The sequence below is a fragment of the Heteronotia binoei genome, chromosome 1, assembly GCF_032191835.1.
Source record: "Heteronotia binoei isolate CCM8104 ecotype False Entrance Well chromosome 1, APGP_CSIRO_Hbin_v1, whole genome shotgun sequence".
Classification (NCBI taxonomy): Eukaryota; Metazoa; Chordata; class Lepidosauria; order Squamata; family Gekkonidae; genus Heteronotia; species Heteronotia binoei.
Genome location: NC_083223.1, coordinates 4522645 through 4538558, shown reverse-complemented (window position 1 = coordinate 4538558; position 15914 = coordinate 4522645). Strand labels below are relative to the sequence as shown.

The 15914-nt window shown below is 49.8% G+C and overlaps 1 protein-coding gene across 1 annotated transcript in view; it reads left to right on the top strand.

Moving 5' to 3' along the window:
• Positions 1 to 15914, top strand: part of PKHD1 (PKHD1 ciliary IPT domain containing fibrocystin/polyductin) — a 323925-nt gene that overhangs the window by 236571 nt on the left and 71440 nt on the right. The window contains exons 36-37 of the mRNA XM_060256755.1: positions 292 to 427; positions 1682 to 1928. Of these exons, the coding sequence (XP_060112738.1) occupies positions 292 to 427; positions 1682 to 1928 (383 nt within the window). The remainder of the gene's footprint in view (positions 1 to 291; positions 428 to 1681; positions 1929 to 15914) is intronic.

Here is a 15914-nt window from a genome sequence, read left to right as displayed (position 1 = left end):
TCTCTGATGTAGCCAATCCTCCAAGAGCTTACAAAAAAAGAGCCTTGTAAGCTCTTGGAGGATTGGCTACATCAGAGAGGTGTGGCCTAATATGCAAATGAGCTCCTGCTAGAATTCCAACCTTGGTGGTCTCCCATAGAAGTATCAACTGCAGCCAACCCTTGCGTAGTTTCTGAGATTAGGCTAGCCTGGGCCCCCCATCATGTCAAAGTCTATTTCTGTAAGTCCTGCCCTAGAAAATAATGATCCTCTTAATTCTTAATGTGTTCCCTTATTCTTCTCTCTGTGCAGAATGGAAGCTGTATGCTTACAGGGCTGAAAACTCCCCACAGGCGTGAGCTATTGATTTCTAATGCAACCTTTGTGAACTTTGACATTCTCAACTGCACGGCAATCGCCCCGTGTTCTGGCTGTCAACGAGGTCAGGGTATGTTAGGCTTTCGATATTGAAGCCAAATATTGGGGAAGGGGGGAATCGGATGTGGGATGGGGACTGTGCCCGTCATTTCATTTTGCTTTCCGTATGGGATGCTTTTCTTTCGAATTTTTTTAAGCCGAGGCATAAAAAAAACCTCCTATAATATAGTGGGCTCAACGAATTCAGGAGACGAGGTTGCAGTGACCGTAGCTCTCTTTATTAAGTTACAGCTTAATAAACTGTTGAAGTAGAAGACTGCTCAACAGGGCCAACAGAGCCAATTTTATATAGTTCTATGTTCCCGCGCTAGAATGCCATTGGATGATTGAATCAGCAGGGGCTTCTGATTGGAGCAGGGCAGCAGAGATTTGGATCCTACTGCCCGTTGTTCCTGAGTCCCCAAGCTCAGTCCTCAAGGCTCCAGTGAGCCAGGCAGGAACATGTGTAAAAGAACATAAGCATAAGACCGCATAAACAACCCCTTCCTACTTAAAAATTAACATTCAAAGACAGATCACTAAGGCAACTGCATGAAAACTAGCAGAATTTATGGGTAGAGGCAGAAAGTGGGAGCGTGCGTGCGGGGGGTTTTGAAGCAAAGAGGACGAAATGTGGTAGATCTCCTCAGTAATTATTCGGAGTCTTACCTAAGGCCTTCTTTGATATGTATATTTAATGCCTAAAGAGGCATTTTCAATGTCCCTCCCCCCCCATAGTAATTGGATCAGACCAGGGGTGGAATTCTAGCAGGAGCTCCTTTGCATTTTAGGCCACACACCCCTGATGTAGCCAATCCTCCAAGAACTTACAAGGCTGTTATTTGTAAGCTCTTGGAGGATTGACTACATCAGGGGTGTGTAGCCTAATATGCAAAGGAGCTCCTGCTAGAATTCCACCTCTGGATCAGGCTAGGCTGGACTATCCAAGTAAGGATTCACACCTCTAGGAAGTGCCAAAAGAACTCTGTGGTTTTACCATAGAGTTACAATATTTTTCTCCCTACTGTTATGAGCCCTGGAGGTTAGCCTATAAGCCATGTTCCCTCTAGGCTGAGTTAGTGTGAACTTTAGCCTCTGCCTCAGACATTTTTGTCTTAGTTTCGGAAGCGTGGCTCCAGAGCAGACTAATCGATGCAGTAGCTCACAACTTTAATGCCGGTAGCCCATGAAGTAGAATTGTTGCTCACAAAATCCCACAGCTTAGACGGAACATTGCCTATAAGAGATTGGTTTTCTCATGGTATACTTCTCTGTTTCTTCTCAGGAGGATTTACCGTGAAAGCAGAACGGGTACTCTTCTTAAATGCCCCAAACTGGATATCATTCCCGTCCCCTCATTCAGCCATTCTTGAAGATCTGGATGGCTCCATCACAGGACTGGAGGGGAGTCGCCTCCTTCCCTCCATGGATACACTTCCAACTTCCTGTAGACCCAGCCTCAACACCAGTCAAGCTACCAGCGGCAGCATCTGTGCTGGAAGTTATACTTTTCACCGCATGTCCATTGGCCTGTGAGTATTCCACCAGAACCTTTTTTGAAGAAAGATATGTGTTCATAATGCCCCATGGCGCAGAGCGGTAAAGCTGCAGTACTGCAGTTGGAGCCCTCTGCTCACGACCTGAGTTCCATCCCAGCGAAAGCTGGTTCAGGTAGCCGGCTCCAGGGTGACTCAGCCTTCCATCCTTCCGAGGTCGGTCAAATGAGTCCCCAGCTTGCTGGGGGGAAAGTGTAGATGACTGGGGAAGGCAATGGCAAGCCACCCCGTAAAAAGTCTGCCGTGAAAACGTTGTGAAAGCAATGTCACCCCAGAGTCGGAAGCGACTGGTGCTTGCTCAGGAGACCTTTCCTTTCCTTTCCTTTCCTTTCCTTTCCTTTCCTTTCCTTTCCTTTCCTTTCCTTTCCTTTCCTTTCCTTTCCTTTCCTTTCCTTTCCTTTCCTTTCTCTAGACTCAGCCTTCCATCCTTCTGAGGTCGGTCAAATGAGTACCCAGCTTGCTGTGGGGGGAAGTGTAGATGACTGGGGAAGGCAATGGCAAACCACCACGTAAAAAGTCTGCCGTGAAAACATTGTGAAAGCATTGTCACCCCAGAGTCGGAAGTGACTGGTGCTTGCACAGGGGACCTTTCCTTTCCTTTCTCTAGACTCAGCCTTCCATCTTTCTGAGGTTGGTCAAATGAGTCCCCAGCTTGCTGGGGGGGAAGTGTAGATGACTGGGGAAGGCAATGGCAAACCACCCTGTAAAAAGTCTGCCGTAAAAACGTTGTGAAAGCAACGTCACCCCAGAGTCGAAAATGACTGGTGATTGCACAGGGGACTACCTTTACCTTTACCTTTATGTGCTCATAATAAAGGTTGAGAGAAATTCAAGGATGACGCGGAAGTGGGTTTTGCCCAATACTTCCTCAAGCTGTGGAGTCTTGTGAGCAAAAACTCTGCGCTGTGAGCTACTGGCATTTAAAGTTGTGAGTTTCTGCATAAATTAGTTTGCTCTGGGGCCATTTCTTCCTAAGCTGAGACAAAAATGTGTGAGCTGGAGACTAACACCCTGTGAACTAGCTCACACTAACTCGGCTTAGAGGGAACACTGGCTTTGCTGCGTGGGTCATCTGTGGTTCTGCTTCCACACAACAGCATGGCCTTGTGCATGTGGCACCCTTCAAGTTGTCAAACCACCTCTGAGCACCTTATGCGCCTGGCTAGCCCAATCTTGTCAGATCAAGGAAGCTAAGGAGGATCAGCCCTAGTTGGTATTTGGATGGGAGACCACCAAGGAAGTCCAGGGTTGCAACGCAGAGGCAGGCAATGGCAAGCCACCTCAACACCTCTTGCCCTGCCCTGGATGGCCCAGGGTAGCCCAATCTTGTCAGATCAAGGAAGCTAAGGAGGCCACAGAACCCTGATGTAGCCAATCCTCCTGGAGCTTACAGTAGGCCCTGTACTAAGAGCCCTGTAAGCTCCTAGAGGATTGGCTACATCAGGGGTGTGTGGCTTAATATGCATAGGAGCTCCTGCTACCAACCCCCCCCCCAAAAAAACAAAAAAACAAAAAAACAAAAAAAACTTGTATATAAAACAACACTCCATAAAAGTTTTTCTATCAAGCAGTTCCCATGCAACCCTTTTGGGATTTCCAGGGTGTTATACAGAAAGAGATGTCTATACAGAAAAGTGATATTGTAACAAAAGGGGGAAAATCCTGTATAAAAGTAACAACTGTTGATACAAGTCTTGGCTTGCTACTCTGTATTTTGAAACAAACAATTTATTATCAGTATTATTGATAATAAGATAATAAGATTACTAAGAGCCAGCATTGGTTTCTCAAGAACAAGTCTTGTCAAACTAACCTGATCTCTTTTTTTTGAGAAAGTGACTACCTTGCTGGATCAGGGGAATGCTGTAGAAGTTGTTTATCTTGATTTTCGTAAGGCTTTTGATATGATTCCACATACTATCCTTGTTGACAAGTTGGTAAAATGTGGTTTGGATCCTGTTACCGTTAGATGGATCTGTAACTGGTTGACAGATTGCACCCAAAGAGTGCTTGTGAGTGGTTCCTCATCCTCTTGGAGAGAAGTGACAAGTGGAGTGCCTCAGGGATCTGTCCTGGGACCTGTTTTGTTCAACATCTTTATAAACGATTTGGATGAAGGAATAGAGAGAATGCTTATTAAATTTGCCGATGATACTAAATTGGGAGGGGTTGCAAATACAGTAGAAGACAGAAACAGGACACAGGATGACCTTGACAGGCTGGAAAACTGGGCTAAAACCAATAAAATTAATTTTAACAGGGATAAATGTAAACTTCTGCAATTTGGTAGGAAAAATCCCATGCATAGTTATAGGATGGGAGAGACTTGTCTTAGCAGTAGTATGTGCGAAAAGGATCTAGGGGATTTAGTGGATCATATTGCTGAACATGAGTCAACAGTGTGATGCAGTCGCTAAAAAGGCAAATGCAATTTTGGGCTGTATCAACAGAAGTATAGTGTCCAGATCACGTGATCTGATGATATTGCTTTACTCTGCTCTGGTAAGACCTTACCTGGAGTATTGTGTTCAGTTTTGGGCACCACATTTTAAGAAGGACATAGACAAGCTGGAATGGGTCCAGAGGAGGGCAGCAAAGATGGTGAGGGGTCTGGAGACCAAGTCCTATGAGGAAAGGTTGAAGGAGCTGGGGATGTTTAGCCTGGAGAGGAGGCGACTGAGAGGTTGATATGATCACCATCTTCAAGTACTTGAAGGGCTGTCACATATAGAGGATGTTGTTTAATTGTTTTCTGTGGCCCTGGAAGGTAGGACCAAAACTGATGGGTTGAAATTAAATCAAAAGAGTTTCCGGCTCAACATTAGGAAGAACTTCCTGACCGTTAGAGCGATTCCTCAGTGGAACAGGCTTCCTTGGGAGGTGGTGGGCTCTCCATCCTTGGAGGTTTTTAAACAGAGGCTAGATGGCTATCTGACAGCAATGAGAACCTTTGAATTTGGGGAAGGTATTTTTGGGTTTCCTGCATTGTTCAGGGGGTTGGACTAGATGACCCTGGTGGTCCCTTCCAACTCTATGATCAGGGTGTCAGAACTCAAGAACTTCAAACGGATCCCATACTTAGTTACAAAGCTAGGATTTTATTGAAGAGAACTAGGTGCTGGAAAAGGCAAGATAACAGTAATGGCGAGAGCCAGCATCAGCTTGATTTTATACACGTAAAGCAAACATCTCACAAAGCCACAATTCACATTGTAGGGCGCAGCTGTCTTCTCACCATCCCTATCAGTAGAGAGGATGCCTCCCTACTCTGAAGGCCATGCTGTTCGGCTTCAAAGGGTCCCAGTGTGAGAATGTGCAGAGACAAGACATAATTCATTCTACAGCCCCAAATATTTTGGATACCAGTGGGGCAAGGTTAATTACTATTCAGGCACTCTGGGTTAAGCAAAGGTTACAACATGGAGTCAGTTTGGTTCAGTAACAATACAGCTCTAAGCCACAATAAAACTACCATACAGCATTGGTCACACTATAGAGGACCAGCAGCAAAGATACAAGTTCTGACATACTGCCCCCCCTAAGCGCCCCCTCCCGCGGGGCCGGCCTTGGGCTTGTGCGGGTACAGTAGGTGAAACTTTTTCAGCAGTTGCGGAGCCACTACGTTCTGAGACTCGACCCACTCGTCACAGCTCGGGGGGAAGTGTTTCCACCTGATCAAATAATACAGTTTCCCCCGTTTGACTCTGGAGTCCAGGATCTCCTGGACTTCATGGTGACTCTGACCCCTCACTGTCGTCGGAGGGGGCGGTGGGGCCCTGGGATGGAAGGACGTAGCACCAGGGTCTTTCCGAAGCAAGCTGCAATGAAAAACAGGATGGATCTTACTTAGAGATTTGGGTAGTTCGAGTTCCACCGTTACTTTATTTATCACCCTTTTGATTTTGAAAGGTCCGAGGAACTTCAGTGCAAGTTTGCGGCAGGACTGGGGAAGGGGGAGATTTTTTGTCGACAGGAAAACTGTATCCCCCACCTTTAGATCCCACTCTGGAGAGTGTTTTTTGTCAAACTGTTTTTTGTAGGCTTTTTTCGCTTCCTCCAGGTTTTCCTGAATTCCCTTCCAGCCTTCACGAAGTCCCTCCCACCATTGTTGGCATGACGTTGGTTGGGATGGGCTGGCTGGGAGGGCGAGCGTGGGGAATGGCTTGCCCTCGTAGCCATTGATGATTTGAAAAGGGGAGGTTTTGGTTGAGCTATGGAGGCTATTGTTGTAGCCGTATTCTGCAAAAGGGAGGAGATCCACCCAGTTGGACTGCTGGAAATTAATGAAACAGCGGAGGTATTGTTCTAGAAGGCCATTAACCCTCTCCGTCTGTCCGTCCGACTGGGGGTGGTAGGCAGAACTCAGTCCTTGCTCAATGCCAGCCAGTTTGCAGAACTCCCGCCAGAAGTTGGCAACGAACTGCGTTCCGCGGTCACTAATGACCTTGTCTGGGAATGAGTGTAGGCGTACAATGTGAGTGAAAAAGAGCTGGGCAAGTTTTTTGGCTGTAGGTAACTGTTTGCAAGGAATGAAGTGAGCCTGCTTTGAAAAGGTGTCGACTACGACCAAGATGACTGTTTTGCCTTGTGAAGGCGGGAGTTCGACAATGAAGTCCATGGACACTACCGACCAAGGTTGGGTGGCTGTAGGGAGGGGAACTAGGTGGCCCGGAGGTTTGCCCCCCCTTCGTTTTGCCATGAGGCAAGTGGGACATGACAGTACAAATTCTGAAACATCTTTTTTCATTTTCGGCCACCAAAATTGGCGGGTGAGCAAGTTGAGTGTTTTGACATAGCCAAAGTGGCCGGCTAAGCGACTTGAGTGGCAGCGGTCTAAAACCTCCTTCCTGAGGGGATCGGGCACATAGATTTTTTCATTGTGCAACCAGAGCCCGTTCTCGGCTTTGACCAAGTTGGGGGGGCGGTCAGTTTCCTGTTTGTACTCTGAGAGGAACCGAGAAAGTAATTCTAAGTCTGGAGGGTTGGTTTGTTTACCGGAGCGGGTGGTGACCCCCCCCGCGATGGCTGAGGGGGAAATTAGTGAGTCCACCACCTCCTCCTTGAGACTGTCGTGTTGGGGCATGCGGGAAAGGGCGTCCGCTAAAAAGTTCTTTGAGCCTGGGATGTGTTTCAACACAAAGTCAAACTTAGCAAAGAAGCCTGCCCACCGGATCTGTTTTGCAGTCATTTTGCGACGCCCAGTGAGGGCTTCCAGGTTTTTGTGATCGGTCCAAATTTCGAAGGGGACTCTCGCTCCTTCAAGCCAGGAGCGCCAGGTTTTTAAGGCAAACATGACTGCAAATGCCTCTTTGTCCCAGACCGACCAGTTTCTTTGTTCATTGGAAAATTTCCTGGAAATATAGGCACAGGGTCGGAGCACCCCATTTTCTCCCCTCTGCATTAATATGGCTCCTACAGCGGCGTCGGAGGCGTCGCATTGGACCACGAAGGGCTTTAGTTCGTCAGGGTGAGCCAGCACGGGTTCGGAGGTGAAGAGGCGTTTTAGCTCAGTGAAAGCTTTTTGACAGTCAGGCGTCCACGTTAGGCGTGCGCCGGGTTTTTTAGCCTCGTCACCCTTCCCTTTAGTTTTGAGGAGTTCTGTAAGAGGGAGCATGACCGTGGCGAACCCCTTTATGAAGTCGCGGTAAAAGTTAGCGAACCCGATAAAACTTTGTAACTGCTTGCGGGTTCGAGGGGGTTCCCAGTCTAACACCGCTTGGACCTTTGCGGGGTCCATGGACAATCCCTCCCCCGACACCCGGAAGCCCAAGTAATCCAGTTCGGTCTTGTGGAATTCACATTTCGACAATTTGGCATACAGTTTGTGTTTACAAAGGGTGCTTAACACTTTTCTGACCAAAGGTACATGAGACTTTAGATCTTGTGAATAGATAATGATGTCATCAAGGTACACCACCACCCCCTTGAACAGGAAGTCCCGCAGCACTTCATTAATAAAGTTCATAAAAACACCCGGGGCTCCCTGTAGCCCAAACGGCATGACAAGGTACTCAAATTGTCCCAGTGGGGTGTTGAAGGCTGTCTTCCACTCGTCCCCCTCTTTGATGCGGACGCGGAAGTATGCGTCTCGGAGGTCGAGTTTGGTAAATATTTTCCCCTTTGCTACGGTGTTTAATAAGTCCTTTATCAACGGGATCGGGTAGGCGTTGGACATGGAAATCCCGTTTATCGCACGAAAATCTGTGCAAAGCCTAAGAGACCCGTCCTTTTTCTTTCGGAATAGGACGGGGGCGGCATGGGGAGCTGTGGCGGGTCGAATAAAGCCACGCTTTAGATTTTTGTCCAAAAACTTTCGGAGTTCAGCCTTCTCCGCCCAACCCATGGAGTACAGTTTCGCTTTGGGAAGCTGCTGCCCTGGGATTAGCTCAATGGCACAGTCTGTAGGGCGGTGGGGCGGTAACTCATCCGCTTCCTTCTCGCTAAATGCCAGTTTTAAGTCTCGGTACTCCTTGGGGATGGAGGCGACTTCCTCGAGTGTGAGGCACGCCCGCATGTTTTGGGGGGGAGCGTGCGGCCCCCACTCGGGGCGCCAGTGGTGATGCTCGCACCTCCAATCCGGGAACCGGACGATCTGTTCCTCCCACCTTATGTCGGGTTGGTGGCGGGCGAGCCAAGCTGAGCCTACTACCACGTCGAAAGAGCAGGAGGGGGCGATTACGAAAGTCTCAATTCCCCAATGCTCCTCGGTCCCTACCGGGACCGCCTGAGTTTCTAAAGTACATGGTTCCCCTCTCATGGGCCCCCCGTCCATTTGCTGGAACTGCATCGGTTGTGGCAGGGGCGAAGTGGCTAATCCCAGCGCCTCAACTAGGCGGGGGGTGATCAAGTCCCTGTTACACCCTGAGTCGATTAGCGCTCGGGCGTGCATGAATCTCTTTAGGTTCGGGTTAAGGAGGGTGACGGCCATGAAAAGTAAACCCCCAGTTGCTCTCACCGTGAGGAGTGCCGGCTGTTGTTGGACCTGCTTTGCGGCACCCATTAAAGCAGGTCGCTGTCGTTTCCCGCCGACTCGGTATCGTCCGACTCCTCGGTCGATTCTTCGACTGCTGCCAGGCTGGTGGTAAAATCCTCGTCAGTCGCCAAGGAAGTGGCGACGGAGTCCCGACTGGGCTCCTTCGATCGGCTGCTCTTCTTCTTCTTCGGACCCGGGGTGGTTGGCCGCGCCGTGGGTGGTGTGGAACCCGCTTTCCCAGGGCAGTTAGCAGCAAGATGATTTGGGTCCCCGCATTGGAAGCACTTGCGGGCGGGAGACGGGGTGGAGGTCGTCGGAGCCTTCTTCCCTTCGGATTTAGTTGGGGTGTGTTTGGCCCCCTTCCTCGCTAGTTGCTGTCTCCTCATCCCCACGTGTTGGAGGTTGGTCTCCACCTCCCCGGCCAGTTGGATCCAGCCGACCAACGTGTCGGGCCTTCCCTGACTGTAGCAGCGGTCGAGGATGCTCGGATTCAACCCATTGATGAACGCGGTGTATTTCATGACCTCGTTCCATCCCCTCGCTGCCGCACAGTACCCTAGGAATTCGGTGGCGTACTCGCGGGTGGAGCGGTTGCCCTGTTCGATGCGTTGAAGGGCAGCGACCGCCTTCTCCTCCCGTAAGGGATCTCCATACTGGCGGAGCATCGCGTGCAGGAACCCTGCCACGGTAGCTAATTCGGGCTTTCTCCCCATGAAAAGCCCCACATACCACTTGCGGGCCGCCCCCCTCAGTCGAGATGCGATGTGGTACACTCGGCTGGCCTCGGTAGGGTAGTCGGCGCCCCAGTGGGTGAAAAACGTGTCGCACTGAATAGTAAAGTATTCCACGTCCTCCGGATTCCCATCGAACGTAATCTTCAACTCCCTTCCCCGTCCCTCGGCCCCTCCTGGCGCTCGCGGCGCCCCAGCCGGTGGTGCTGGGCCCGGTAGGGCCGGCTGGATCGGAACGGGTAGTGCAGGCGGCGCCGGGGCGGCCGGGGCCCCTGGTGCGGGTGGCGCCGGCGGTGCCGGGGCGGCCGGAGCCGGCGGAGCCGGAGGTGCCGGGGCCGCTGGGGCCGCTGGGGCCGGCGGCACCGGGGCAGCTGGAGCCTGCGGGGCGGGGGCCGGCGGGGCGACAGGCGGTTGCCCCAGTGGCAACACTCCATACGGTATCCCCAGGACCGCTGTTTGCAAAGTGCGGAGCTGGTCGTGGATAGCGCCCAGGTTCTGCTGCATTTCCTCGGCCATCGTCACGCGGGAACGGTGCACATCGCCATGGATCTCCCGCACCCAATCGAATAATTCGTTGCGGAGGGTCCGGATCGGGTCTTCCCCCCCTCGGGGCTCCGTGCCCTCCGCCTGGCTCTCGTCGTCGTCTCCTGCCCCTCCTTCGCCCAACATGCTTCGGTACCGCTGCTCCGCGGCGTCGATTGCTGCCGTGGACTTCCGCGGGCTCCAGGTTCGCGGGGCCGGGAAGGCGGCGTCGACCGAGAAGGGCGCTGGAACCTTAATTTTGCGTCGGACCCCCGTCACGTTTGGATCGAGCGGCGGGTCCTCCGATGGGGTGGTGGGCTCTCCGTCCTCTGGTACTTTAGCCGCCATCGAGCCAAGCCTCCAGTACAGATAAGCCACGAACAATGGGATTACTGTTATAATGTCAGAACTCAAGAACTTCAAACGGATCCCATACTTAGTTACAAAGCTAGGATTTTATTGAAGAGAACTAGGTGCTGGAAAAGGCAAGATAACAGTAATGGCGAGAGCCAGCATCAGCTTGATTTTATACACGTAAAGCAAACATCTCACAAAGCCACAATTCACATTGTAGGGCGCAGCTGTCTTCTCACCATCCCTATCAGTAGAGAGGATGCCTCCCTACTCTGAAGGCCATGCTGTTCGGCTTCAAAGGGTCCCAGTGTGAGAATGTGCAGAGACAAGACATAATTCATTCTACAGCCCCAAATATTTTGGATACCAGTGGGGCAAGGTTAATTACTATTCAGGCACTCTGGGTTAAGCAAAGGTTACAACATGGAGTCAGTTTGGTTCAGTAACAATACAGCTCTAAGCCACAATAAAACTACCATACAGCATTGGTCACACTATAGAGGACCAGCAGCAAAGATACAAGTTCTGACACAGGGGTGGCCGACGGTAGCTCTCCAGACGTTTTTTTGCCTACAACTCCCATCAGCCCCAGCCAGCATGGCCAATAGCTGGGTCTGATGGGAGTTGTAGGCAAAAACATCTGGAGAGCTACCGTTGGCCACCCCTGCTATGATTATTGACAGAAAAACACTCGGGGGGGGGGGGGTTGTCTGTTTTTTGAGGTAGAGACACCAAATTTTCAGTATAGCATTCAGTGCCTTTCCTCAAAACACCCTCCAAGTTTCAAAAAGATTGGACCAGGGGATCCAATTCTATGAGCCGTGGATTCCAGATGTTAACAACATTGGCACAATTACAATAGAGGGTTGATGTCACAGCAACAGCAGAAAAATATAGAATAGCAAGCCAGGACTTGTATCAATGGTTGTGACTTTTATACAGTTTTTTTCCTTTTGTTACAACCTCCAGTAGGGTTGCCAATCCCCAGGTGGGGGCAGGGGATCCCCTGGTTTGGAGGCCCTCCCCCCACTTCAGGTTATCAGAAAGAGGGAGGGGGGAGGGAAATGTCTGCTAGACATTCCATTATTCCCTATGGAGGCCAATTCCAATAGGGTATAATGGAGAATTGATCCTTGATGATGATGATATTGGATTTATATCCCGCCCTCCACTCCGAAGAGTCTCAGAGCGGCTCACAATCTCCTTTCCCTTCCTCCCCCATAACAGACACCCTGTGAGGTAGAAGAAGATATTGGATTTATATCCCGCCCTCCACTCCAAAGAGTCTCAGAGCGGCTCACAATCTCCTTTACCTTCCTCCCCCACAACAGACACCCTGTGAGGTAGATGAAGATATTGGATTTATATCCCGCCCTCCACTCCGAAGAGTCTCAGAGCGGCTCACAATCTCCTTTATTTTCCTCCCCCACAACAGACCCCCTGTGAGGTAGATGAAGATATTGGATTTATATCCCGCCCTCCACTCCGAAGAGTCTCAGAGCGGCTCACAATCTCCTTTCCCTTCTTCCCCCACAACAGACACCCTGTGAGGTAGATGAAGATATTGGATTTATATCCCACCCTCCACTCAAGAGTCTCAGAGCGGCTCACAATCTCCTTTCCCTTCCTCCCCCACAACAGACACCCTGTGAGGTAGATGAAGATATTGGATTTATATCCCGCCCTCCACTCCGAAGAGTCTCAGAGCGGCTCACAATCTCCTTTCCCTTCTTCCCCCACAACAGACACCCTGTGAGGTAGATGAAGATATTGGATTTATATCCCACCCTCCACTCAAGAGTCTCAGAGCGGCTCACAATCTGCTTTCCCTTCCTCCCCCACAACAGACACCCTGTGAGGTGGGTGGGGCTGGAGAGGGCTCTCCCAGCAGCTGCCCTTTCAAGGACAACCTCTGCCAGAGCTATGGCTGACCCAAGGCCATTCTAGCAGGTGCAAGTGGAGGAGTGGGGAATCAAACCTGGTTCTCCCAGATAAGAATCTGCACACTTCACCACTACACCAAACTGGCTCTCCTGGGTATCTGGGGCTCAGGGGGGGGGTCTGTTTTTTGAGGTAGAGACGCCAAATTTTCAATATAGCATCCAGTGCCTTTCCTCAAAACACCCTCCAAATTTCAAAAAGATTGGACCAGGGGATCCAATTCTATGAGCCCCTAAAGAAGGTGCCCCTATCCATTATTTCCAATGGAAGGAAGGCATTTAAAAGGTGTGTGGTCCCTTTCAATGTGATGGCTGGAACTCCCTTTGGAGTTCAATGATGCTTGTCACACCCTTGCTCCTGACTCCACCCCAAAGTCCCCTGGCTCCACCCCCAAAGTCCCCAGATATTTCTTGAATTAGACTTGGCAACTCTAACCTCCAGGGGGTGGTGGAGATCTCTTGGGATTACCACTGATCTCCAGGCGATAGAAATTAGGTCCCCCGGAGAAAATGGCTGCTTTGGAAGGAGGACTCTATGGCAGGGGTGGCCAATGGTAGCTCTCCAGATGTTCTTTGCCTACAGCTCCCATCAGTCCCAGCCAGCATGGCCAATGGCTGGGGCTGATGGGAGTTGTAGGCAAAAAACATCTGGAGAGCTACCATTGGCCACCCCTGCTCTATGGCATTCTACCCCATTGAAGCCTCTCCCCTCCCCAAACCCCGCCCTCTCCAGACTCCATCCCCCAAATCTCCAGGTTTTTCACAACCCCTCTAATTGGGCTGCCAGATCCAATTTGCAAAACTCTTGGAGATTTGAGGGTGGAACCTGGGGGGGGGGTGGAGTTGGGGAGAGGGAAGTACCGCATCGGGGTCTAATGCCATAGAGTTCATCCTTCAAAGCAGCCGTTTTCCCCAGGGCAATGGGTCTCTGTAGACTGCAGATCAGTTGTAGTTTTGGGAGATCTCCCGGCCCCACCTGGGGGTTAAAGACAGCACAACCGAAGTTATAGTGACCAAATAACTGAGAATGTATTGAAACAAAATCATACAAATATGTTCAAAGCCCTGAAACGCTTTATCTTGTGGATAATTTCTTGAGTGGCAGCAGTTCACTTAAAAGCACCTGTGCCTGAGATATTCAGGCCAGTGACATGGCACACGATTGATAAGAATGTGTCATAAAGTATGAGTCATGGCAGATTCTAACAAGATACAGACTTCAGACGTCAGGGCAAGACTTCTGCTTTTCTCCAGAAGAGTTTGTGGTGAATCTACCGTAGTGCTGAAGTTTTATCGTACTTAACTGGCAATTTCAAAATAAGCATACAACTATTTTATACAGTTTCATAACATTTTTATGTATAGTAAAAGCTTTTGAACCTGTTTTAAATTGGGTAGCCCTTATATTGTATATTGTATATTGTATAATTTTATTGAACTGTTGTTAGCCGCCCTGAGCCTGCCTAGGCAGGGAGGGCGGGATATAAATAAAAATGTATTATTATTATTATTATTATTATTCAATAGAAAATTAAATAGCAATAGCTATCCCCCAAAAGTTTCCCAGTTCCCTCAAAGGAGTCCCAACGAACAGGAGGTCGGCTTGATTATTCCTGCTTCGAATTCTCTTCTAGCTCAGGGTGCTCCAACCACATCTCTCAACAAAGGGCAAAAGCTCCGAAAAAGTATCAGTGTTTCTGACGCACCCATAAGTTGCAAAAAGCTGCAAAACCCACACGATCCTTTTTCAGTGCGTCCAAAGACTGCGCATAGAATTCCCAAGGGACAAATGGGGCAGAAAGTCTCCACTAAGATTTCAAAATGGCACTGAACTCCAAAAGGCTTTTGGGGAACTGTTATTGCTATTTACGTAGTCTTCTATTGAACGCATTTGCATGCTTTTGTTTCAACACATTCTTAGTTATTTGGTCACTATAACTTTGGTTGTGCTGTCTTTATCCTACAAGAAGATGAGAAGAAGATATTGGATTTATATCCCGCCCTCCACTCCGAAGAGTCTCAGAGCGGCTCACAATCTCCTTTACCTTCCTCCCCCACAACAGACACCCTATGAGGTGGGTGGGGCTGGAGAGGGCTCTCACAGCAGCTGCCCTTTCAAGGACAACCTCTGCCAGAGCTCTGGCTGACCCAAGGCCATAACAGCAGGTGCAAGGGGAGGAGTGGGGAATCAAACCCGGTTCTCCCAGATAAAAGTCCGCACACTTAACCACTACACCAAACAGGCTCTCCAAGTGACCTCTCACCACCCCACCCCACCTCCTGGGAGTTGACAACACTATCCATGGAGCAGGAACTGGTTGGGTTCACATAAGGCATAAACAGCTTCTCTCTATGCATGCCGTGCCCTTACCCTGCATCTAACCTAGTCACTGAAGAGGACTTGCTGTATGCAGACTTGCTGAGCAGTCGGGTTAGAACGGATACAAGGAAGTACTTCTTCCCCCAAAGGGCGATTAACACAAGGAATTCATTGCCACAGGAGGTGGCGGCAACTTCAAGAGAGGGCTGGATAAACACAGGGGTGGAATTCTAGCAGGAGCTGCTTTGCATATTAGGCCACACCCACCTGAATTAGCCAATCCCCCAAGAGCTTTCAAAAAAGAGCCTTGTAAGCTCTTGGAGGATTGGCTACATCAGGGGTGTGTGGCCTAATACACAATGGAGCTACAATTCCACCCCTGGATAAACGTATGGAGCTGAGGAGCATCAGTGGCTATTAGCCACAACATATGGATGGAACTCTCTGTCTGGGGCAAGTGTTGCTCTGTATTCTTGGTGATGGTGGTGGTGGTGGGATACAGTGGGAGCGCTTCTAGTGTCCTGGTCCCACTAGTGGACCTCCTGATGGCACCTGGTTTTTTTGGCCACTGTGTGACACAGAGTGTTGGACTGGATGGGCCATGGGCCTGATCCAACATGTCTTCACTTATGTTCTTATGTGACACGGAGTGTTGGACTGGATGGGCCATGGGCCTGATCCAACATGGCTTCTCTTATGTTCTTATGTGACAGAGAGTGTTGGACTGGATGGGCCATTGGCCTGATCCAACAGGGCTTCTCTTATTTTCTTCTGTGACACAGAGTGTTGGACTGGATGGGCCATTGGCCTGATCCAACATGGCTTCTCTTATGTTCTTATGTGACACAGAGTGTTGGACTGGATGGGCCATTGGCCTGATCCAACAGGGCTTCTCTTATGTTCTTATGTGACATAGAGTGTTGGAGTGGATGGGCCATTGGCCTGATCCAACATGGCTTCTCTTATGTTCTTATGTGACACAGAGTGTTGGACTGGATGGGCCATTGGTCTGATCCAACATGGCTTCTCTAATGTTCTTCTGTGACACAGAGTGTTGGAGTGGATGGGCCATTGGCCTGATCCAACATGGCTTCTCTTATGTTCTTATGTGACAGAGAGTGT